The 26,472-nt window shown below is 42.9% G+C and overlaps 1 protein-coding gene across 1 annotated transcript in view; it reads right to left on the bottom strand.

Annotated features, from left to right (window-relative positions):
• Positions 1-21,943, bottom strand: part of LHFPL6 (LHFPL tetraspan subfamily member 6) — a 233,243-nt gene extending 211,300 nt beyond the window's left edge. Inside the window, exons 1-2 of the mRNA XM_082365715.1 lie at positions 21,804-21,943; positions 19,656-20,230 (exon numbers count right to left, since the gene is read on the bottom strand). Coding sequence (XP_082221841.1) covers positions 19,656-20,040 — 385 coding nt within the window. The 5' untranslated portion in view covers positions 20,041-20,230; positions 21,804-21,943. The remainder of the gene's footprint in view (positions 1-19,655; positions 20,231-21,803) is intronic.
• Between the last annotated feature and the right edge of the window lie 4,529 nt (positions 21,944-26,472).

Genomic DNA, 26,472 nt, shown 5'->3' on the forward strand with positions numbered 1-26,472 from the left:
ACTGGCGTTATGTCACCAGTCCTGTATGAGAGGTGTGAACATTATTAATCTATTGTCCTTCCCTCCTTACAAACAGAATAGAAATCATTCAATCATTTATTCATTCAATGGCTATTTGCTAAGACCTACTGTGTGCTAATGGGAGAAACTCTAATAAGACAGGTATATTCATTATCCTCATGGAGTTAACAGGCTAAAGGAAAAAAAAAAAACAGTGAAAACGATAACATTTAAAGAAGAAAAATATTTAAGTGCTAAACTGACCTTTAAAACTTCAACGAAAATTCCACGTGGCAGTTAAAAAGGATGTGTTCCCAAACTGAAGAAATACACCCACCTCTGCTGCTCCTCTTAAAAAGCACCTGTCCCTTCTCTCCTCCAGGCCACACACTGAGTGACAAGGCAGCGCCCCTCTGAGCAAAACTGAGGTAGTGGACACTCGAGGGCCGACTGAATTCACAGTTTCAGGCAGTCATTTTACAAATTTGGAAAAGTGAGCATTTTGGAAAAGAGCACAAGTGCTTCCAAGGACCAGTTAAAGGAATGAAACTCAGCGCACACACACTCAAGTGTTCCACTTGTCTCAGAAGGACCAAGTCCCACCCATCCCCATGAGCTATTGTCCCATTAGTGTCTCTATGTGCCCCACTCTGATCTACCAGAGGCAGTCTGGCATGGTGGCCCTAATGAACATCACAACACCCGCATTCACTCATGGTTTATGGGTATCTCTTCAATAACCCCAACACTGGTGGCTAGATTTGCTAATATTTTGATACAGAAACACGGTTTGGTAACACGGAAGCAAGAACATCCTGGCAGCTCGCCAGATAAGACATGCTCTCCATCAACAAAGACTGAATGGAAGAGAAGGCTGTTGAGCACATTTACCACCTGTAAAATATACCCTGAGAGCACGTCTCAACCCGTATCACTGACAACTTCTCCTTTTCCTTTCCGGGAAAGAAGCAACCGAGTTAGTTTTTTTGTTTTTTTTTTTTTCGAGTTAGTTTTTATATAAAGGAAATGGGTGAATCAATCACCGTGGAGTGACAGGACCAAAGAACCCTATTCAAGACCCCTGACAAAAATGACTAAATCAACATGGAGTAAACAGCTGTGAACTATCTCAGTAACTTTTTCGATTGTTGGCTATGTCAGTACTGTCTGCTGGTTCAAATGTAACTGAAACGGGAACAGGTAAAAGAAGATCATCTTTTGAAATGAACTCGATCAGAAATATTTGCACTTAAACAGGTCTCCGTTTTAAGCACTGGGCCACTGGCATCCAAAACAGAAAATTCCACCACGTCTGTATTTTGCTATCACGTACGATAGTACCGGACAGAGGAAGTGACCTAGCCAAAAGCACAAGGGTAGTAATTAACAGTGTAACATAAAGGACACAGGCCAAGCGTGTCATGGACCCCGAATTAGAAGCTTGCTCACGTGAATACCTGGATTTAAAATTTTCCGGAATGATTTTTAGCAAGTCATCCAACAAATGAATGTAAATAGTGTGATAAGTACAGGGTATGCTGAGAGATTATAGCTGAGGGGTGTGCAGTCACACACAGGAGATAGTGATCCCCCCTCCAGGGCCTCCACCAGAAAAAGAAAAAGTTGATTAAGTTTCAAGGAAGCTCAAGAAAGGCAGGATTCCTTCAAGCTGTGCAATCAGAGAAGACTTTATGGAGAAGTCAACATTCAAAGCAAGCCCTAAAAGGCAAGTGAACTTGGGGTCTGTGTCCAGGGGAAGCGGAACAGGGCCAGCAAAGGCACAAAAGTGGGATTGAGTGGAGAGTGCAGAAGAAAGATTGTGAAATTCAGTTTGGGCAAAGCGGAACCCACAGGAAGGATGCCAGTGGATGGTAATGTGACAAATGGGGCACGTGGGGCACAGTGTAAATGGCCTTTATCCTACAGGGAGCAACAGAGGAATCTAGAGCAGGAAGGGCCATGATCCCAGGGAAGAAGACGACTACGGAGGCACCACAAGGACGGCCAGGAGGGAGGCAGGTATGCAGGAAAGGAGCCCAGGCAAAAGATGGACATCCGCCACCTAGCACGGGTCCCCTGAGCTGTTTGAAATGAATGTGACAGGGCACCATGACACTAAATTGGAACACAATTTAATGCCTTTTTAATTAATGGCTTTTTCATAATTAATAGCTTCTTAAATGGTCACTCAGAGATCATGACTATCGTAGTAACACGGTTCAATTACATACAGCTACATATTACATTAACTTTCTCATAATACATTCAAGACAATAAAATTTCTCATCCTTCTACAGGCCAGCCTCTGATATCAAAATAAATGACTGTTTTACAGCATGTTCTTCTGTTCTTCTCTAGCCTCAATTTCAAAATACATTTTATCTTTCTCTTATAATGTACTTGGTACAGTTTTCAAAGAATTATATACAAGCATCAAAGATATTTTCTTTTTATTTTGCTCAGTTCCCCCCAGGATCAGAAATGAAAGCTCCAAAACTCCTGAATTGAGCTTTAATCTTAGAGAACATCACTGCAACACATTACTGCAAATATCACTGGCAAGGTTCATTTTGTGAAGATAAAATAACGATCTAGCTGTAGAACACAATACTGAAGCTGGCTGTTGGTAGAATATCAATGACATTTTTCTGAGGGAAAGTCCAGTGACCAAAGCCATGAATTTATAAACTCCTTGAGGTCACAACCTTGTATTATATTTACTTCTTTTGTTTCCCACAGCACGAAGCTGCAGCAGGATTTTAAGATTAAATAAGGAAATCTGCACAAAAGTGTTCTGTGTATTATAAAATGATGTATTAAAAGTAGCTAACATTAATTGACCTGGAACTCTAAAGAACTAATTTTCCTTTCAGTTGGTCTCTGTGGTTATTTGTAAAGGATAAAAACATGGACAGGTAGTAATCAGGCTGTGAATACGTCGGGGTGCGTCCGAGGAGAGATAGAGGGTTAAAGGAAGAAACCTCACAAAACCTAAAGATAGTATAAAAAAATACCACTGAGGTGGAGAAAACCCACAACATGGGAACATGAGCTAAACAAACAAGCAAACAAAAAACACTTCTCCAGATGTTGAGAATATCTATTCAGATTGCATCTCAAATTATGATCCACAGGGGTCAAATACAGCTAGTGACAAGGTGTATCTACTAGGTCCTGAGTAGTAAGTCACCTGCAGATAAGACTATTACTAGTTCAAAAATTAGTTTGGGGGGCTTCCCTGGTGGCACAGTGGTTAAGAATCCGCCTGCCAATGCAGGGTACACGGGTTCGAGCCCTGGTCTGGGAAGATCCCACATGCCACGGAGCAACTAAGCCCGTGCGCCACAACTACTGAGCCTGCGCTCTAGAGCCCATGAGCCACAACTACTGAGCCCACGTGCCACAACTACTGAAGCCCATGTGCCTAGTGCCCGTGCTCCACAACAAGAGTAGCCACCGCAGTGAGAAGCCCGCTCGCAGCAACTAGAGAAAGCCCGCGCACAGCAGCGAAGACCCAACGCAGCCAAAAATAAATAAATAAATAAAATTAAAAAAAAAAATTAGTTTGGGAAATGCAGCAGAGTGCAATAGCAAACTAAAAGTAGACGAAAGTATAATCAAAGTTCTTTTAGCTCTTTATAGTTCTTTCTTGGTTTGCTTCTATTCATTATGTTACCCTCATATCTAGAATGCTGCCTAACAGAGAGCAGGGATTCAATAAATATTTGTGAAATGAACGAAGCTTATTAACTTTTTAAGTTAAAGTGTAAAATTTTAAGTCAAATAAACTATTGGTAATGGCCACCATTTACTGGGAAGCTACCTTTTCAGGCCTGATATTACATGACTTACACATATGTAAACTTCACAAAAACCCAATGAGTTAGTATTACTATTAGTAATAAGTGAAGGAACGGAGACTGAGTCAGTTGCTTTCCCAGGGCCACGAAGCTGATGAGTGGCAGAATTCAACCCTGTCTGCCCAGATCCTGTGTTCACTTGGCTTTACACAACAATACACAGCCAAAGAAAAATGTAAACACAACAACAAAAAAGTACTAACATTTCATTTTACGTACAGTCTTACAGAAACAGTTTCTTCTGCAATCTGATTGCACGCAAAATTCTGAAGCATCCCATGTGGGGAAAACTTCTGTTATTCTAATCCTAGGCTATAAGTAATGCTACAAAAACAATCAGCCACAACTTAACAAGCCTAACAAGCTAAAGAGGGAAAGTATGGAGAAATGAAAACATTTCCCTCCTCCAATATTTTCCACCATTTTAAAGTTTCATCAGATTCAGATTTGCAGATCTGCTCTAAGTGAACTGCAAGATGATTATGGTAAAACCATACCACTCAAAGCACGACTGTCTGAAATTACACGGAAGTCAAATGTACGTAAAATGGCGCCACACAGAGAAGAGACGCTCATTGCTGTGTAATTTCATGAAACCTGCTGGGCACCAAGGTCACAGGCAGCCAAAGTGAATTTTAAATGGTGCCGACCAGGAGCCTATAATCAGGATAGCCACCAGTGGGCGGATGAGATAAATGAACTAACCAAATTTCTTCCACCAGGCGATCAAAATAGAATGCCATCTTTATGCATGAGACCAAAAATTTTTTTTAAAGTTAAATTAGTCATCCTTCACACCTCTGCTTTTTCACTACATTTCTAGCCTCTTCCTTCCTCAAGGTGCCTTTATGTTAGTGAACATCATGCAGTGTGATTTTTGGTCCTACCTTGAGTGTTCTTCCATCTATTCCCGGAAAATAAAATCTATTCCTACAAAGCACAAACTTCTCCGTAACCCTGGTCCACCAGCAGAGTAGCTGTTGAGCAGCTGTCACTCTCCAAGGGCAAGCTTAGAACTGATGATTGAGGGACTTCCCTGGCGGTCCAGTGGTTAGGACTTCGCCTTCCAATGCAAGGGGTGCAGGTTCGATCCCTGGTCGGGGAGCTAAGCTCCCACATGCCTTGGGGCCAAAAAACCAAAACATAAAACAGAAGCACTATTGTAACAAACTCAATAAAGACTTAAAAAAAAAATGGTCCACATAAAAAAAAAGAAAAAAAAAACTTAAAAAAAAAAAAACAAAACTGATGATTGAGTCAGACGCAGCCAGGAGCTTGCCTTCCAACCAGGACAGTCAAATGGTAAAAGAAAGTGTCAGGATATAAAAGCCATGTCTTTTTTTTTTTTGGCTGTGTTGGGTCTTCGTTGTGGTGCGCAGGCTTCAGTAGTTGCAGCACACAGGCTCAGTACTTGTGGCACACGGGCTCTAGAGCACAGGCTCAGTAGTTGTGGTGCACGGGCTTAATTGCTCCACGGCATGTGTATCTTCCCGGACCAGGGCTCAAACCCGTGTCCCCTGCATTGGCAGGCGAATTCTCAACCACTGTGCCACCAGGGAAGCCCCCCATGTCTTTTTTATTTATTTATTTATTTTAATTAATTAATTTATTTATTTATGGCTGTGTTGGGTCTTCGTTGAAGTGCGCGGGCTTCTCATTGCGGTGGCTTCTTGTGTTGCGGAGCATGGGCTCTAGGTGTGCAGGCTTCAGTAGCTGTGGCTCGCGGGCTCTAGAGCGCAGGCTCAGTAGTTGTGGCGCACGGGCTTAGTTGCTCCGCGCATGTGGGATCTTCCCGGACCAGGGCTCGAACCCGTGTCCCCTGCATTGGCAGGCGGATTCTTAACCACTGTGCCATCAGGGAAGCCCCCGTGCCTTTTGCAGAGTGACTGAAGTAATACTTTCTCATAGAAGGTTCTCAAAGACACTATAAATCTATATATTCAACCCTGGTCTCTCTCATGAGCTCTGTGCCCACGTTGCCAACTGCCCACCTAACCTTCCACCTTCAAGTCCCCCCAGACCCAGAACCCCAAACCGTGGATTCAGGAGATGTTCTTTGGTGGATATCCTCCAGGCCCTGTGAGATGTATGTATTGAGTAGGTTGCCGAGCAGGGCAGCTGCCGCCAGCCTTAGCCAAACTCGGCTGCAGACCCCGAGTCCTTTCTCCTGGGTCCTCAGCACTGCCGACTGATCGAAAAAGTCAGAAGGGCCAGGTATAGGGACAACAGGAGCTCTGGAATGTCTCACTACTGATCAAATTCCTTCGTAAAATGCTTTCGCATTTGTTGGGGAGTCACATGACCTCCTTGTCTAAGCAGCGGCAAGATCACTTTTCTTCTCCTCCCACCTTGCTTTATCTTGATAAAGCAAGGGTTGGCTCTGCCTTGATTTCCTGATTTTCCCTACCCTCCAAGTCCCTCAATAAGATAAAAGCCTCACCGAACTGCACTTGGAGTGCTTGGGCTTTGCTGTCCCCTCCTTAGACTCTGGGAAATGGAAGAGACAAATGTACTGGGTTGGCCAAAAAGTTCATTTGGGTTTTTCTGTAACATCTTTCCAAACTTTTTGGCCAACCCAAAAGATACAAAACATAGGGTGGAAATACAATCATCGTGGCTTGGCAAGTCCTGTCTGTGCACCTCCTAGAAGGAGGCTGTGGTTATGAGCAGTGCGACGCCCGCAGGAGGCGTGGTTTATGAGGCAAGGTGACTACAGAGATTATCGAAGAATTGCCTGAACACCTAAGGATTGTAATTTTCTATTTAAATCAGGTAATGCAACCCCTAAAAACAAAACAAACCTACAAAACACATGAACACAGCAAAAAACGATGTCCTACTGCACACTCAACTGTAGAATATAGTGACTCCATTGTAGGTCCAATCTAGACATGAAGAGAACATGGGAAATCCTACATGCACATCCAAGACAACGGTGCACATATGTGGAGGGGGAGATATAGTACGCGGAGCTTGGATTGCTACGGGGAGCCAACTGTGGCCAGGAGTGAGAAAAGGCTACACCGACTTTGACCATGAACCTATGCCCCCCTTTCCAGCCACATGCACGGTGGAATGCCATAGTCCCGTAGGGAATTCTGGTCTGCCCAGGTGTGCCCAGTTCCTGCCAACATCATCAGCTACAAACTGCTACCCATATGGAAGGTTCGTTCATAGACTGCAGAGAGGACCAACTGGGTCATCTCGTCATAAGGTGACACTGGGGCATGAGTTTTAGGAAAACTCTGGGGCTCAGAAGTAGAGATAAACAAACACTAAGAAAGTCACGCCTCATACACAGCAACTCTCACCAAGGAGGAGTATATCAAATGAGGACTGGATTTCATCACAGAATCATACTATTTTAGAGCTTAAAGGCACATTGCTTTTTTTCAAAGATTTGATCGACAAACATATGGAAACTGTAACTTACAATGGAATGACACAAGGACATTTTGTGTTTCATGGCCTTTAATGCAAATGACTCATGGCACATAAATAATAATCACTGATAATATTAACTCATAGGTAATAACCAAGGGATAACCAGTTTCCTTTCTTGCTCTGCCTTATTACACAGCTGTAACATGACTAACATAAGCTATGACAGGAATCTCTTAGGTCTCCTAACTAAAAGATTCCTTTACTACAAGTAATGGATAGCAATGTTCAATTACAAACATGTTGACAATAACACTTATTCTTTATAGATAAAATAAAGGTATAATTGAAAATGTCAAAGTTTCTATGAAAATAAGATGTATAAAATCAATCTTACATCTACTTATATTTATGTATTTGCACTTATTATTTCCTGCAGGGAAAGAAAAGGAAAATATCTGTGAGAAGCCAGTGAAGTTCAATGACACGACACTGAGAGTCACTTTAGGTGTCATCAAAAATGCTCCTCTTAGAAGCCCCCAGGTGTGCTGAGCAGTCAGTAACCCTCATTTGCACACAGGTGAATGTGAAACAGTTACAAAATTAGAGATGTCTACATTGTAATTTTATACAGTAAGTTACATCTACATACTGTGGTAACAATGTTTGTTACTTTTTTAAATGTTTCACTCTGTAAATCAAAACAGAGCTGCTGTAATTTATGTTTTCTTGTTTGTTTTTTAATTTTCTGAGGAACTAGGGAAAAAAATGCCTGGTTTTTTATATACACGGAAATATAAAATTACTGAGACATCATTCATTTATTCATTTATTCATCTAAAAATAGGAGCAGCAAAACCCGTTTGCCTCTATCTCAGAAATGTCTTCAAAATCGTTTTCTCTGTGTTCCCAAAGCTTCGATGAGGTTCTCCCCATCTCTGGCCAAGTCTGCTGTAACAAGCCTCTTGCTGCCTTCCCTGGTTTTATCATTTCCCCAAATCAGTCCTTACTCCTCATTTGCTACTGGATTATATAGTTCCTAAGTCAACTTCACCCATAACCACTCAAAAACTTCATTTAACTTTAGTGAAGTGTAGAATTCTTACCATAGAATCTGAACAGGGACCTTCAGACCTGATCCTTTGTCACATCACCTCTGCCCCATACCTTAGAGTATGCTGCCATTCCCTGAATTCCCATCAGATCCTTTTACAACTCCTTGGCTTTGAGAATTTGACATTTCACCTGCTCGAAATCCCAGGGAGCCTCTGCTCATCCTTCTGACCCAGCTCAATAGCACCTCTGCTATGACGCCTTTCCAAACCCCTCCAGGCACAAGGTCCTTCCCTTTCCTGTGTTCCTACAGCATTTTATGCACACTTCAATGTACCCTGGGCATTTTTAAGCATCTGTAATTTATGCCTATTCACCAAAACCCCCCAAAAGTTCATAGTATGACATAATCTGCCACTTGGCTAAGGTAGGAATTTGAATTATATATTGTATTTTAGCCAGGCTCCAGGAAAGCAGAAACCATCCTAAGTATTTCAAAGACAGAGGATTTAATATAATACAGGAAATTGGTTACACAGACGACAGAAGAGCTAAAACGCCAGACAGGAGTTAAAGAGGTGACCCAGAAACTGGCATCAGCAGAAAACTGCTACCCTCCATGAGACTGGAGTGATGTCGGGGGGAAGATGGCATTACTGATGACTAGGAGAGCTGGACTGTGTGACTAGGGGAGGGTCATGACAGTGGCTCCTGATGGGAGCTGGGACCGTGAAGGGCTGGGCTTTCCAGAAGGAGAGGCAACTGCTGCCGAAGATTCTGCCCAAGGGAGAGCTAGAGAGGGAGAAATACCCTGGCTTCTCCCTGCCTCCCATCCTGCAAAAGTGCCTCCCACTGGCTGCATCTACCCAGATGCCAGGTGTCGAGGCTTCTGGGAAATGCCGTCGCCTGCGATGCAGGAAAATGACTGGCGCACCGTGTGAGGCTGGTGAGCATCTCCCTTGGCAGCTGAAGAAGCCTCACCAGCCGATCACTGTATGCAATGGAGTGGATGTCTGTATCATGAGCCCTTTGGATTGTGATTATACTTCGCATGTTGGTTTCCTCCAGAAGACTGTGAGCTCCGCTATAGCAGGGACCTTATCTCAACTTGCATCCCAGCACCTAGCATGGTATTTGACATATAGTAGGCACTCAATAAATACTGCTAAATGTCCATAAACACTAATTCCCTGGATTTATAACATATTTTAACTCAGCATTTCCTAAAGTTTGTTGTGCTGGCCATTAATTCAAAAAGACGCTGTTGCCTGTAACAGGCAAGTAGGACTCTGCCATTCCCAAATAAGTCTGTGAAACATAGCGTTAAACAAATTAAGCTGGTCTCTTGGTCCATTCGAGCTGCAATAACAAAGTACCACAGACAAGGTGGCTTAGAAACAACAGAAATTTATTTCTCCCAGTTCTGGGGGCCGGAAGTCTAAGATTACGGTGTCAGGGTGGTTGGGTGAGGGTGCTTTTCTCCTTGTATCCTCACATGGCAGAAGGGGCAAGGATGCTCTCTCAGACTTCTTTTATAAAGGCATTAATCTCATTCATGAGGGCTCCACCTTCAGGACCTAATCATCTCCCAAAGCCCCACCTCCTAATACCATCTCATTTGACATTAGGATTTCAATAAATGAATTTTGGGGGTGTCACAAATATTCAGACCACAGCAGCTTGTTTCTTTATTGCAGATAATACAGTTCACTCAGAGGTTTCAAAATGTGCTTGAAGACAGAGATGCAGAATTATGCAACATCTTTTCAACATATATGACTATGGAACACTTTTATCAAAAGACTGACATTACACAGGGACATCAGTTAGGGGGTCATTGCTTTAAGTGTCTTCACATTTGTGACATTTTATTTCTTCTTTGAAATAGTCCTGTGAGGTATAGAAGAACAAGCGCACACCTTTCAAATAAAAATGTTGCTAATAAATAATTAAAACTAACTAATATATCAAGTATTAATCGAATATACAAGATGTCATTTACTATTCTAGTCACCGTAGGGATAGAAGCAAAATGTAAATCTTAGTTCTTGCTCTATTTGAAGAGATAGGGCATACAAGAAAAAAAGAACCATAAAATGGTACTTTCTTTTCATCCACCAATATTTTTATATGTGTTTTAGTACATCATGGTATCTGATGTTGCCTGATTACTGAAAATGAGGCACATGGAAGGTTAAATTATTCACTGAAGTTATACGCAGGTCAGTTCTGGACCTTACATTAACACTTGAGCTTTGTGAATTCTAAAAGAAAATCACTAACTGGTATGATGTCTATCATATAAAGAAAAGAAAGGATAACTAGATCCCCCAATAATTAGTCAGCAATATGAATGCACCAACACTGGGGTATTGTTGAATCCAACCTCGTGATCTTCTAAAAATGACCATTCAAAAGTCCCCGGGGAAATCACCAGACTCCTTTAGAGGGATCTAGCTAGAACTCTCTGTGTTTCTATCATAGTATTTTATTGATCAAGGTTGACAAAGTAGAACATTACCTTTCGTTTCTAAAGAGAGACACAAGGTCCTCGGTTTTGTTATTTAAGATGTGTGTCCTCACCAAATGAACCTACCTACGAAACAGAAACAGACTCACAGACATAGAGAAGAGACCTGTGGTTGCCAAGGGTGGGGGGAGGGAGAGGGATGGAGTGTGAGTTTGGGGTGAGCAGATGCAAACCATTATACACAGAAGAGATAAACAACAAGGTCCTACTGTATTGCACAGGGAACTATTCAATACCCTGTGATAAACCATAATGGAAAAGAATATAAAAAAGAACGTGTGTGTGTGTGTGTGTGTGTATATATATGTCAATCACTTTGCTATATAGCAGAAATTAACACAACATTTTAAATCATCTATACTTCAATTTAAAAAAAAAAAAAGAAGTGTGTCCTCTAAAATTAACATTATCTTCAGTCTTAACAAAAGATTATTACAAGGGCTTCTAACAGTGGAGAACTTACACTAGGGAACTTAACACTAGAAAACTTGGCCAGCGTGTATTAATGAGAGATAAATTCTTCTGCCACATAATTTTTAAAAGACAGTATATTTGCTTTGGTTGGAGGTTTTGGCATTCTCCCCTAATGGCCTCTCTACTGCATGTTACCTTATTAACATTAACCTGTTTTGAGAATTGGCAAAAAGTTGCCATATCATATTACTTCAAGTGGTTCTATGGTACTACAAACATAAACTGGGGACCAAAGAAACAATAAAAATATTCACCTAGGGCTTCCCTGGTGGCGCAGTGGTTGAGAATCTGCCTGCCGATGCAGGGGACACGGGTTCGAGCCCTGGTCTGGGAAGATCCCACATGCCGCGGAGCAACTAGGCCCGTGAGCCACAATTACTGAGCCTGCGCGTCTGGAGCCTGTGCTCCGCAACAAGAGAGACCACGATAGTGAGAGGCCCGCGCACCGCGATGAAGAGTGACCCCCACTTGCTGCAATTAGATAAAGCCCTCGCACAGAAAACGAAGACCCAACACAGCCAAAAATAAATAAATAAAAATAAATAATTAAAAGAAAAAGAATGGGAGAGTTCTTTCCAAAAAAAAAAAATATTCACCTATGTTAAGAGACTTATTATTCATAATGGTCAGAAACTCTGAATTGTACAGATAACACAAGATGGAATTTCAATTAACACTTTAATATTATGATGACAGAATTCACAGCTCAACAAGTAACTAATGGGATAACTCTGGGTGTCACTCTCTAAAATTCAGTGTTCACAGCTGTTTAAAAAAAAAAGAGAGAGAGAGAGAGAGAGAGAGATTGAGAACAAATTACCTGCCTCACTGGGGTGAAAGAAATAAGAACTGAATATGTTCCAAGGATCACTGGTCCCTTCAGGGAGCCAGTTCCAAATTAGTTAGGGAAACACTTAACACTACACTTAATACTATACCTTCCCCACGCTCCCAGGAGACTGGTGTAAGCATTAACATACTCCAGGCTCTGTGAAGTTCTGCTGTAATGAAATTTATTAACTTTCCATAACCTAGTGTTTCTCCAATCTACTTGTTCCCAAAACGATTCTGCTTTTTCAACACCTACTGGTACCCCCGCAGGAACCAGTGCTCCCAGAACACACTTGAGGGTGATGCCTCATGAAAACAAAAAGATGAATTTTAACGACCTCCAGGAATGAAAGCTTTGAACTTAATGCTGTTATTCTTTCTGATTATAAGCAACGCACACAATAAGACACCCTTGCCAAGCTGGAGGGAGCTGCAGAGCTCAAGTACCGGCGATGTAACGGTGATGAGTTTATTCGGAGAGCAAATTGGATGCATTTCGTGATGTTGCCTACACAGAATGAGGTAACGCTCTCCTGAGTGTGCCTTTAAAGTTTTCCTTTTAGAATTGGTTGTGAATTCACATGCCTCAGTTGGTTTTCCTTGTAACTGAAAATACGTTTTTTTACAAGGCAACGAACCAATCTGCAATCTATGTGTTTGTTGGTGAAGCTAACCAGCCCTGACGGACCCTGGCCTCAGAAAGATCAGGCTACAGGTGGTGGCAACAAAGGGAAGTAAGTTAAAAATCAAATGATTCTCCTAAAATATGGCACAAATGAAACTACCTACGAAACGGAAATCGCCTCACAGACATAGAGAAAAAGACCTGTGGTTGCCAAGGTGGGGAGGGTTGGGGGCGGGGAGGCGGGTGGGAGAGGGAAGGATTGGGAGTTTGGGATTAGCAGATGCACACCAGTATGCATAGAATGGATGGACAACAAGGTCCTACTGTACAGCACACGGAACTATATTCAACATCCTATCATCAACCATAATGGAAAATAAGATGAAAAAGCATGTACACATATAAAACTGAGTCACCTTGCTGTACGCCAGAAACTAACACAACATTGTAAATCAACTATACTTCAATTAAAAATAAATAAACTTTTTTTAAAAGGGAAAAAAAATCAAATGATCCTCTTAGAAAGACTCTACTCCACATAAAGTAAATGAAGATTTGAACCCTGTCCAAAAAAAAAAAAAAAAAAATCTAAATAATTCTAGGGAAAAAGTCTTTCAGAGCTGCTAATATGATATGCCCAAGTTCAATGGACAACTCCTTACTCCTCCATTTTTAAGATTTAGTATCATTATTATGCTTTACTTCAGAGATACAATCTTGGAAGTCAAAGCTAATAACAGAAAATAAGAGAAAACTGAGTATACTTGGCAGAAAAGAAGCCAGGGATTTGGGCACACTCTACCTGAACAGGAACCAGCCACACCTCACTGATACAGGGTGAATGACACAAAACACAGCACTGGCAACGAGGGCAGGTCTGTAATTTGCAATTGGAGACATAGGCAGAAATAGCATCTTCATCTAAGTGAAGCATGGAAAAGATTTGGTTCTTCCCCTTTCTGGGTGTATACACAGGCCTGACCATCCCAGTAACATCTAAGGCCACTAATATAAAGGAAAACACAGTTATAAACTGCTCTGTTCCTACACTAATTCTGATATCTGTTGTTTATATCACATCATCCCCCAAACAACAACAATCATGGAAACAGACTGATAATCCAGACTTAGCTTTACAGAAGTCTGTGCTCCCACACCAGTAACATATAAGGTTTTAAGTGAATAAAATTGTTCATGTTTCTCAAAATGTGATCCATGGACCATCTATGTCTAGAACTGCTGGAGAGTTTGTTAAAAGTGCTTCCCCTGGGCCCCCCCAGACCTACCAAATCACACACTCTGGGGCAGGGCTTTGGATTCTCCAGTGGAATAAACTGTCAGGTAACTTTCAGGCCCACTAGAGAACTAAAAGAATATTGCACTGAATTCTGATGTCAATTACTGATGTGGAGAACTTGGAAGCTTCACAGAAAAGTCTGAAAACAATGAAACACTTTCCAAAGTAAGACAAAAAACAAGTTCCTCTGGGGTGGTGGGGGAGTATGTTAAAAAATAAATAAATAAAACCGGTGGCAATGACTACTTGGAAATGTAATTTTAAAACATTATTAGATATAAACATATAAAACTCAGTGTTTTAGATCTTACAAAAGATCAGTTAATTCATCAACATCCCTGCCTTTAACAAATCCTGAGCTCGGAGTAGATGCTATCTGTGGTGTTCGTTTGAGCTGTCTACACTGCATCTCCCTTTCCCTTCTTCCTGGCTGCCAAGCCCCACTCACACCCTTGCACTGTTTAGGTCTCCATCTCAAGCTTGCTCTCTGTCGTATCAGTGTGCCTGGGATGTCTGAGTGTGATGGAAGGCGTGGACTGTGGTCCTAGAAAGTACTGTCAGTCAGCATCAGCTTCTTCCCTAGAGATGCTTAAGACCATGACTTCTTAGTCAAAGCTGATTTAAGTACCATCCTGCTTAGGAGCAGAAGCTCAGAGTGGCTGGTTCCTGAGTGCCCTCCTGGCCTAATCATTCTGGCTTTCCCAAGATACACGTGGCTTTAGGGAGTTGGGACCAAGAACTGTCTTGGCCCATCTCTGTGATCTGCAGTAAGATCTTTGTGTCTTTCAGTTAGCCAATTCCTTACCGCAAATCCACTGCCTGAGAACTACAGAGGAAGTATTAAGGTCTTATTTTGAGTTCTCCATCTGTCAAATCTTGTTTCTGGTACAGAGCAATGATAAATAAAAGAATACATATATAATACATACATGATCATTATGATGTGTATATAATACGTATTAAGAGAGAGAATTCCAGGATAACAATTTTCTGTGATAAAAACCAGGATAGATCGATGTGTTCAGTCAATACCAAACTACAGAGATGGGGTCTTTTTACAGTCCAGTCAGAGAGGTGTAAATAAGATCATGATAAAAACTAAACATTAACTAAATTCTGAATGTAAGCCATCTACCAGAAGTCACATCTTAAAAAATACAAAATGATTAACTTAGAGCAGGGTTCTCAAGGCGGTGGTCTCAGAACCAGCATCATCTGGGAACTTGTTAGAAATGCACATTATCAACTCCCCTGGCCACCCCCCCAAAACCTACTAATCAGGGAGCCGCCCTGGGTGGGCTCCAAAAATCTGTTTTAAAAAGTCCTGAGGGTGACTCCAACGCATGCTAAAGTTTGAGAACCACTGGCTCAGAACTCAAGGCCGCTTGCGTGGACTTTATATTGTAAGGTTAGAGGGAGCTGAAGGAAACAGCAGTCGTTTGCGATCTATGAGGCGCAATTTAAAGAGGAACAAAAAGAGCTCTGCCTGCTCCCCCAACTGGCCCAAGAAATGCCTCGATTTCTTAAAATTAGAGCAACTTCTTTCAGTTAAGACACTGTCACTAAAAAGCCACCATGCCCATTAATATGCCAACACTTATTTATCTTATTCCTCAGCTGTCGCTTGATAGAGCCTGGATATGAAGGAAAGCACAATGGGACACACCATATGTCAGGTCAGGTTCAAAGTGGAGCAAGGGGAGGAGAAGTCCCAAGCCCTCATCCAAAGGGATGAAAGACAGCCCAGGTGGAGCCCTACAGTGAGGGGACCCTGAGAGGCAATGATGCTTTCAGCACAGAGACAGGGATGCCCTAAGAAACACTTCGTCATCATTACCGTCTTGAGCAGCGCTTAACCATCAATTAGTTGAGGAGATGGTCTCCCCTGGCTTCTCAGAACAGAGCAGTGTCTACACTGAGAAGGCAGTTGTCTGCTACTGATTAGTAGTCTACACTCATTTTATACATATATGTGACTCACGTCCAAACTAAATGTGGCATAATACCAATTTGGGACTCTTTTCCATACCCCCTCGTTAGGGCACCAACAGTTCCCAAAGATGAAATCTACAAATTCAGACCCTGACAATTGCAAGCACCAGTGGGCAGAACTTAAGATAGCCTTAATATGTCTTTACAGTGTTCCTACATGCTTCATTTACAGAGCACGTAAATAAGATATTTTACTAACACGTATGTCCAAAGTTTGGTATGAAGTTTTAAAAATTCTGTTAAAGTACTTAATGACTACAACAGTATTTGAAAGCACGTGATTTTGTGTTCCACAAACAAAAACAATATTACAACCTCCATTTTCTCATAACACCATCATCATACTCTCTGTATGTTAACATTTTTATTACACATGATATTTCTCAAAGGCTTTCTACGTGCCTTTTAAAAATTCAATTGAGGGTAAAACTCAACCCAGGCTGGTTTTTAAAAATTATGACCAAGACATGACTTAAAATATAAGATGAAGATGGTGGCAATTAAAGTTTATGCTCAAGTTACCACAAGAAAGGCAGAAGTCATTGACTCCTTGAAGTATTTCTTTTATAGGTAGTAAATGTCCATGGACAACAGTCCCATTTTGTGTTGTTCCACCCGTTTACAGGTGACATTTTAACCTCTAACCAACCATAGCAAGACAATTCAAAATGAGGGTTGACACTTTGTCCTTTAACTAGTTCCAAAGTACTGCAGGGGTTTTACTGCCTGATGTTACACCATATGTGCAAACTCCAGACACAGCAGTCATGTTTAAGCAGCATGCCTCTGTACTTTGCCATTATCCTGTTTCCTGTTGTTCTGGAGCAATCCTAACTTTAGCTAAACATAACCTTTCTGGGTGAATCATTTTTAGTAGAAGAATCCGCCTTATAGCAGAGTGCCCTGCACTTTGACTGTATTTCGGAAGCATGGCCACTGATCGAATTCATAGAACCCAGTGGTTTGGTATTTTGCAGTCTTTATGAAACCCACCCATTTTATGAAAACTTTCATAAAATAAAATTATTTACCACTTTTTTTTATGAATAAAAACTCAAACAATTATGAAATGAACAACAGGAGTAATTCTTTCTGAAGCATTTTTTTGGTCAACTGGTCTATCACTAAATGGTAATGTTTAATGGCAGATTTTTCAAAACGTTTTCCGTAATTCAAGTTATTTTTTAATTCTAAAATGACTACTATCTTGGGTAATGGGATACATTTACTTACTCGGGCCCTCAAAAGGTTCGAATCAGAAAAGCCCTCTTAGGTTTTATATTCAGAATTATTTTCTGCCAGGATTTGAGAAATGCTAATAATAACCTATATCCGGGCTTCCCTGGTGGCGCAGTGGTTAAGAATCTGCCTACCAATGCAAGGGACACGGGTTCGAGTCCAGGCTCGGGAAGATCCCACATGCCGCGGAGCAACTAAGTCTGTGTGCCACAACTTCTGAGCCTGTGATCAAGAGTCCGCAAGCCACAACTACTGAGCCTACGTGCCACAACTACTGAAGCCTGCATGCCTAGAGCCCGTGCTCCGCAACAAGAGAAGCCGCGACAATGAGAAGCCCGCGCACCGCACCGAAGAGTAGCCCCCGCTCGCCACAACTAGAGAAAGCCCGTGCACAGCAATGAAGACCCAACGCAGCCAAAAATAAAAACAAACAAATAAATAAATAAAATTTAAAAAAATAAATAAATAACCTATATCCTCAGCTCAATGTCAGTAACTCTTACCAAACCAGAGTTCATGAAAAGCATATACTAAGGAAAAAAGTCCTTTAAAAAGTATACATAACTTCCCCAATGGCCTTTCCCCTTGAGTTTTATGTAAAGTAGAACATTTAGCTCTTTATAATTCCCTCAAATCTATAAATCTCACCAGTCTCAGATTCACTTCCTGTTGCCTTCCTTCATTATACGTTTAAAGGTAATCAATAAAAACTGATTTCTCTTTGCAAGCACTTTCCTGTTCTGCCAGAAATAACAGTAGTCCCTGCCCTAAAACGAAAAGAAGGAAAAGGAATATTTACCAGGAGAGGAGAAAAAGAAACCGCCCCAGCATTTTTCCTGAGCCAAGTGAAACACAAACAGCAAATCAAGTTTATTCTTAAAGAAAAAAAAACCTTTAAAATATTCCTGGCATTAGTCCTATTCTTCAAATCTGTGGTATCAACAAGTTTTTAACTCTGGGTTTGTATTTCCACTCTCTACAAAAACCTCATTATACTGCCTAATAGCTTTACTGTACTGTCTTTCTGTAGGAATCCACACATCACACGCAAGACTTGTGCTCAATGCTGAACAGTGAAGCAGCAGAGGAAGGATAGTAAGTCCCCCAGCTTGCCTCCTAGGGCAGAGTGGGATGCAAAACCAGTGGGGAAAAACAGATGAGAACAAACTTACATCTGGTAAGGAAATCAAGCACTGCAACAATGTATCTCTGACTCAGAAACGCAAAACTTTCGGGCACTTGAATTTTTAGCACAAGAATTTTCTGACTCAAAAGTTACTTGAAGGTTTTATATTAAATCATCTGAAATCATCTGTTGGGGTTTCTCCAATATATAGACTCTACTTCAGAATTCTCCATTTTTAATGTTTTTTCTTCTGCATTTTTTACCAAAGACCATGAGAAAACACCCAACGAAAGAGCAACAGACTTTTACTTTGTGATGAAGTTAGGAATACATTTTGTACGTTTTCCTGGCTTCCTGTTTTCTTGAACTCTGTACTGTCTACAGAGGTTGTCCTATTTCACCAAGGCAGATTATAAATCACACAAGTTCAGCCCGTCAGGTTGAAAAATGGAGGTGAAAGGCACAGCAGAAAATACATGAAGTATAATTAAAACCATATGACCAGAGATACTGAAGCAATAACTTGTTGGAGGCAACCCAAGTAAAAATCAAACCTTTTCTAGTGTTAGTGAGACTGGCCAGTCCCTTTGAAACAAACACACATCACTTGCTAAATACTCTTTTTTTTTTTTTCTCCTTCACAGCAAAAGCAGGGGGAGTAGTTCAGCCCTAACAAGGTAATTAAGCCTATCTTTGTGGCATAGTTAAATTCATAGTTGTTGATGTAAAACTGATCTCTCATTTAAAACAGTAATCATTTATTTAGAAATATAGTTTAAGATGGGGCAGGGCTCAATTTTACATCCACCAAAAAGGATTAAAGGCTTATGATGACAATGTTGAATCAAAAACCTTTTCTTTTCTACTTTCCTATGAAGTTTTCATCTCTTAAGACCTGAGGATTCCAGAAAGACACAGATACTGTAATTGCTTGTTGTTGATCGTAAAGAGCCAGCAGCTATAAAATCCAAACTGTCTCCTGGACTACACTATAAACAACCTAGACACCACTGCCTCACAGATGTGGTACTGAGCTGGCCAATGATGTACATGTTTAAGGATGTACAGAAATTAAGAGCTCTTGAAGTTGTAAAGCATCTTTGACTTTGGCAATCTATCCCCAGAGCCTACGTCCCCTGAGTGTTCCAAGGGTCAATTACCATAATCTCAGTAGATAACTGGAACACAACCTTCAATATTGCTTTGGGGTTCCAGTAAACAATGTTAAGTTTAGCGAAGTCACTTACCCCCCAGAAACTGAATTCCTCCAGCCACTCTTCCCACTGTCCGGGAGATGAGCTCCGACACACAGCAGCCCATGAGGGCGGTGAGCGCCACGAGGAGGAGGAGGCCACAGCCCAGGCCTGTCACGATGGTAGAAATCCTCCATTCTGCGCTGGGGATGCCCTGGAAGGAGGCGTAGCGCCCACATTCCTCCACCATCACCATCATCTGCCGACTCTCATCGTGCACGGGATACGAGCACCTCCGGAAAGTACCGAAGGACACAGGCTTGCCCAGCTGAGATCCCCAGAGCCAGTAAGGCATGAAGAACCCCACGCAGGAGGTGGCAGCACAAAGAAACGAGAGCAAAGCCCAGATGACCCCGGTGCAAGTCAGACTGGATGCCATCTTTCACCAGACAGGGCAAGGAGGACTCAAAGTAACTGTTCTGGGTCTGCAGGAGGGAGTGAAGGTGTGAAACCAGCGGGGACCCACAGGTAATCCACAGTTCTGTGATGGGGGAGTGTCTATTAACAGAACGGGTCTTCAGTCTTACTGGGCATCAACTTCCCATCCTGTGCAGTAAGGAAGATGGTCCCTGGTAAAACCATAAGAAATATTAAAAGTTAAATGTTTTTAGAGACGCGATTAAAACCGATTCAGTTGGTCTACAACTTTCAACTAATAAATAGTCAAAGACGCCTCCATACTTCAAAAGTGAGAAGAATTCCTTCTCTCTATAAACTTCTCCGTAATTCAAATGCTGTCAGACTGGCTCAAACCTTTTTCATGTCTTTATCTCCTATAAATGTCCCCAAATTAACTCATGCACTTAAAGAAATGCATGACTTCTACTTGCCAAGCCAGTGAATTCATTTCATATACTCACATTAAAAGTAATGTAGCATATTTACCGGCAGTAAACATAATTCCAAATGTTATAATAAAATGAACCATACTGTGGTTTGTTCAGTTGGCTTGCAAGTTCATGCTCATAACTTGTCACAACTTCTCTGTGTCCCTTTAGGTGCATTAACACTCTGCACGAGCCCGAACAAAATAACTAGGATCACTTTCACAATTATAGACTGCCCAGGCCTACAGAATGGATGGGACTATTAGGCATCCCCAGTCCTCATTCAGTAGCATTTGTGAATGCCTTCAATCTCAACTATCTTCTAGTGTCAACGAAAGAAAGCCTGTGTACGACTTATTTTCATATCTGCAATTTTGATTCACGGCCTCCAATTATTGGAACCATCTCTTAAGATGTGTCAGTGTCTAATCTGAAAAAGAACCCATACTCGCCAGGACTCTACATCGAATCGCAGTCATTGTAGTGATTCCACGTGCATTCACTTCCATACCTCCCTCCCTCTCAAAAAGAGTTCCAGAACCACTTCCCACACTTTTCAGAGAGAATACAGAAGCCCAGAGCCACGCACCCCAGTTCCATCCCCAGGACTCTTTTTTTTTTTTTTTTTTTTTACATCTTTATTGAAGTATAATTGCCTTACAATGGTGTGTTAGCTTCTGCTTTATAACAAAGTTAATCAGTTATACATATACAATATGTTCCCATATCTCTTCCCTCCCCAGGACTCTTTTAACTCCAGCGTAATCTCACCCACCCCCTCTCCTTTCCCAACCCTCGCCCCTGCCCTTTCCTTCCCACCCACCGCCCCATTTCCACCCCAGTGTGTCACTCCAGGGTTGCTCCGGCTACTTTTTTTTTTTTTTTAATCTTGTCAACTGCGGTCAGCATCAGCATTAGTGGCTGAAGTTGGTCTGCTGGGCCCTGAGGCTGGGGAAGACGGGTGGCACGGGGAGGTGGGGTGGAGACCGCCCTCACCTCGCCCTGGGGCAAGGCGCCCCGGGGTTAGCCAGCCCCCGGCAAAGGCCTCCCCCACCCCACCCCGAAGACACACAAGGATCCCTCAACCCCCAAAGCGGGAGAGGGGCGTTTTCCAGCCGGCCCCGCGCGGAGGGAGCGGATGAGGATGGGCAGGCAGCACCCCCCGGAGGCAGACGCCAGCAGCGGACGCGGCGGGCAGGGAGAGCCGGCCGGCAGCACAGCTCAGGAAGTCCGGAGCCCGGGCGCAGCCCAACTCCGGCGTCCGGAGAGAAAGGAGCGGAGCCCGCGCCCCGGGGCAGCCGCTTGCGGGACTCACATGGCTGGCGGGCGGCGGCCACCTTCTCTCCCGGCGCCGGGGCGCACTCACAACTTGCTGTCTCTCCCGGGCGGAGCATCCACGGCACGCGAGACCGTCCTTCCCTCTTCGCCGCGGTCCCTAACAGCCGCGGAGCCCCCGGGCCCGACGCGGGAGGGAGAGCAGGGGCCGGCAGCAGGCGGAGGGCTCCGGGAGGACGTGCGGCGCCGCCGTCCGTGCAGCCCCGCTCCCCGCGGCTCTCCGGCGGCGGCTCGGGCGGAGCGCTGTGGCCGCGCGCGGGGCTCCGTGGCTCGCGGGCGGAGGGGCGGATCTGCCTTTGGCAGGCGAGGCACGCAGCGCCTCCTCCCCTCAGCCGCCCGGCCCTCCTCTCTCTCCTGTCCCCTCCCCTCGCGCCCGCCGGGACCCGGAGCGGACGCGGCGAGGGCGCGGCGCGGCAAGGCGGGGACCCTCACGGCACGCGGGGCGGGGCGGGGCGCGCGGCCGCCGAGCGCCGGGGTCTCCTCCCACCCCCCGGGCGGCTGTCTGGGCTCCTCCAGCCCCGCGCCCTCTCCCGCCCTCCTAGCCCCGCGACTCCTTCCAACGCGAGAGCGGCGGAGGCAGAGAGACCGAGAAGTAGGGGCGAAAGTTGCTTGTCCTCTCGGGTGCTCTCCAGGGGCCTGGACGATGAAACACGCTCCCTGTTCGCTTTTCGGGGGTCTGGTATTTGGGGTTTAAGCTCCGGTTTCCGACCGCCTTTAGGAGACGGAGATGGAAAGGAGCGCCTTAGAGACTGGGCGCAGTGACCCTTTTGAGCTTTCAGGAGCTCTTGGCACGTGGTCACATTGGAAGGGGGTGAACAAGGCCCGTGTGGGCGTGGGAATGAGAGGCGAGAGCGGAGAGCCCGAGGCTCAGGGATTCCGTCAGGCAGCCGCCTTTCCAGCCAAGCCAGGGAGAAAGCAGGGGGAGATGACAGCGAGCCTCCCCCAAGAAACATCCTCTTCGGGAACCTCTCTCAAAGCATTTCTCCCTGCCTGTCCCCCTCTCTCCTCTTTCTCTGTCTCTGTCTCTCTCTCGCTCTCCTCTCTCTTCCCCTCCCCCCTTTCTCTTCCATCCCTCCGTCTAATCAATCTTGCAATCAATACCGCCATTGAATTTCTTTACTGAGAAACACGGATTCTGATTTCCCCTCTGGACTTAAGGTCTGTTTTTTTTTTGTTTTTTTTTTTTGCTTGTCATTAGCGCTAACCTCTCTGGAAGTTTAGAACTACATTCAGTAGACTGTGGGTCTCTGCTGAAGACGGTATTTTAAGAATCCTGCCATCTGGGAATAGCAGTTTGTGAAGTAGCTACTTCCTCAGTACAGTTTGTGCTTTTTCAAAGTAGTTGAAAGTTAATAACTGGGTAGGTATATATTTCATAGTAAAATTTCAAATTGTACCCTTTTAATTAGCCATGGTGGAGTACTTTTTTTTTTTTTAATTACAGCTGGAGATGTGCGTTCTTTCATTATTATTTTGAAAGGCTTTGTGTAATTAGTTCCAACCCTTTATGAGGTCATAGACCTTTTTAAGAATATGGTGAAGCTGATAAGCCTCCCAGAAAAAGAAAAAAATGCACACAAAAAAAGTTTTCTCACAGTGGTTCTCAAGGGAGAGAAGAAGGGAGAGTATGACCCCTCCCAGGGGATATTAGGCAAGGTCTGGAGATATTTTTGATTATCATGAACCAGCATCTGGTGGGCAGAGGTCAGGGACGCTGCTAAACACCCTACAAGGCACAGGACAGACCCCCGGAATTATCCAGCCCCAAATATCGGTAGTTCTGAGGCTGAGAAAACCTGTTTCAATAAAATGTCAGATGGTTCCCTGTACCCCTGCATCGCATCTGTGCTCAGAATCCCTGATCAAATGCTCTGATTTAAGTTATTTTTATTTGTCTTGTACAAGTCACTGGTTAATGAGTTCCGTGACTGTGTCATGATTGGCCTGACTTTCAGTTATGTATCCTGACCTAGTTATTACACAGAGCCTTCAGATCTGTATCATGTATAAGTAGAAGGTATGACTCCATAAAGACAAAATAATGAGAGTGAGATTCGGACTCACCCTTCACACACCCACTGTGGATATTGGTCTAGGGCACTTTCTCAATTTGGAGTTTGAAGCACCGAGATGGCTGGCTGAGATTAAGTCCTGGCTGTGTCTCAGTCCCTACACTAAGTCTTCTTAATAGACTATTTTACCTAGTCCTCAAAATAAAAGCGGAAAAATATGAAGGAGGTACAATTATTACTTTACAGAGAGGTTAAGTAATTTGCCTGAGACCTTACAGCTAAAAGGTGGACTTCAAAAAAAAATCTCATTCTCTGCATTCTATTAAACAGAGTAAATGCTATTGAAGAGATTCTGCCTAAGATGAAGATGAAGATAGAGGAGGAGGCTGGTTGTTTTCTTTTTTAATCTATCAGGAAGCAGTATCAATTACTCATGAAAGCATAATGTATTACTAGGACTCAAATTTCTGACTTACAGGAGTGAATTTGGACAAGCGGTGCCCTTTCTGGGCCTAAGTTCTCTCATTTGTAAAAAGAGGTTGGAAATAGATGACTCTACCTCATGACTTCTAGCATCATGATTATATAGATACTGTTATATTTGAGAAGAAGTTTAGGGTCATCTAATTTTGTTCAAGTATATAATTTTACAGATGAGGAAGCAGAGGCTCAGAAGCCTTCCAGTGTCTTACCCAGAGCTGAGCCTTGAATCCAGGTATCCTGGTCTCTCATTTCATTCCACCATGTAATTATCTTCCCAAACTACCGAGTCATCTGAGTTACTCCTTGAGTTATTGTATGCATACTTCATAGGCAAAATGCATTATACTATTTTTTAAAACCCTTGCATTAAATTTGCACCTTCAAAACGATCTTTAAATTACTTCCCAGCCAGAAGTTCTCACATAGCAAATGCTGCTTATACCTCTCATTCCAGGTTTGAGTTTCTATCATGTTTGAATGGTAGTCCCATTAAGTCATAAGATGAGATCATGAATGTAAAAATATGTGGAAAGCTATAAAGCATCTATGACAATACTCTTGGTTAGCTACCAAATATTAATTCCCAGTCCCTCTTTCTTATTCACTAGATACTTTCGGTGGCCACATGACCCTCTTCTAGACAATCAATCAGCTGAGGAGTCCTCTAGGGAAGACTGTATTCTCTGATTAAAGAAGGAGGCACGAGAGAACAGTTCTCTCACCATCTTGGCCGCCTTTTGGACACATTATTGAAAAATAAAATGCTTAGAGTTGTGGCAGCCTTTTTGTAACTACAAGGAAAATCACAGAAATAAATCCTAGCACCCTAAGATTGTGGAGCTACTCACCTCCTTTTGAATTTGTTAGAAGTAAATTATAGACTGTAAGTAGATTTAAGTCATTGTTATTTAAATTTTCTGCCTTTTAGTATCTGAAAGCATTTCTAATTGATAAAGCACTGTACAGATAAGACATTTGCTCAATGATTAAAAAAACACACATTAGTCAACATTGTATCCCAGTGCTTGGCAATAGAAGATAGATACTCAATAATTTGAACATTAACTGAGGGAATTCATAAACAAATCAATATTATTGTGATTATTTTCCTGTTCTAGTGCGGCCTACAGAGTGGGTATTTAACTTTTAAACAGAGAAAGTGTGCTATGTGAAATTAGGGAAGGAGTATGATAGTGAAATATAGAAAACACCATGGAATCAATCACTGCTGACCATTGGGGATTGGTTGAAAAGGGGCTTCTTCAGTTCACATATGTGGCAATCACTATAGTTTGGCTGATACAGTGTCCTTTCCCAACCCTCTTCTTCCATACCTTTCTCTCCAATCGAAGCAGTGAAAGCTAAAATCTCCATTTCCCAGCTGGTCTTGAAATTTGAGGGGCATGTGACAAGTGCTAGCCAACGAGAGGAAAGTGGAGGGATGCTGGTCCCATCACATCCACATCCTCTTTCTTCAACCTTAGAAAATGGATGTGGTACACTTTGTAGCACAGCAGGCACCTTTCAACCATGAGGTGAAAAGGCTGAGGACAAAGCCCACATACTAAGAATGATGGAGTAAAATGGTGAGTCTGGATCCATGGTATCTTCCTTAGGCCGCTACATTATTCTCAGACTTCTCTTAGGTGAGACCAATAACCCTTAGGTGTTTAAATCTGTGATTAGCAATAAATAAATACCTGCTAGACTATTCAAACTAACTGTTCTCTTGCAGTCCAAGAGCTAGCACCACAGTTAAGTGGATTAGAGCACGGACGCTAAGCAGAGCAGAGAAGAGAGAGGGCAGAACGATGTCAAGGGAGAATTCATTCTCCAGCAATTGGTGGCTGCAGTAGGCATTCCTCGTCTATAGCATGTATTAGAGAAGATGGACCCTCCTTACAACTTGGCAATAGAAACAGGAATAGCTATGAAGATAGTTGATAAAATGTCTCCCCTTAAAGTCTTAACTTTGAGAAATTCAGGGAGACTGAAATTCTAAGCATTATAAATGGCCTGATACAAGGAGGTACGCCTCAAAGACAGACCAGCAAGAGAGAGATGCAGGAAGATGTAAGATGCAAAAGAGAACTCGTGGATAACGAAAGGCGAGACTCCGTATAGAGCCAGGGAAGAGAGGTTTTCCTTAACTGT

This window comes from Balaenoptera borealis (genome assembly GCF_965194805.1).
Source record: "Balaenoptera borealis genome assembly, chromosome: 18".
NCBI lineage: Eukaryota > Metazoa > Chordata > Mammalia > Artiodactyla > Balaenopteridae > Balaenoptera > Balaenoptera borealis.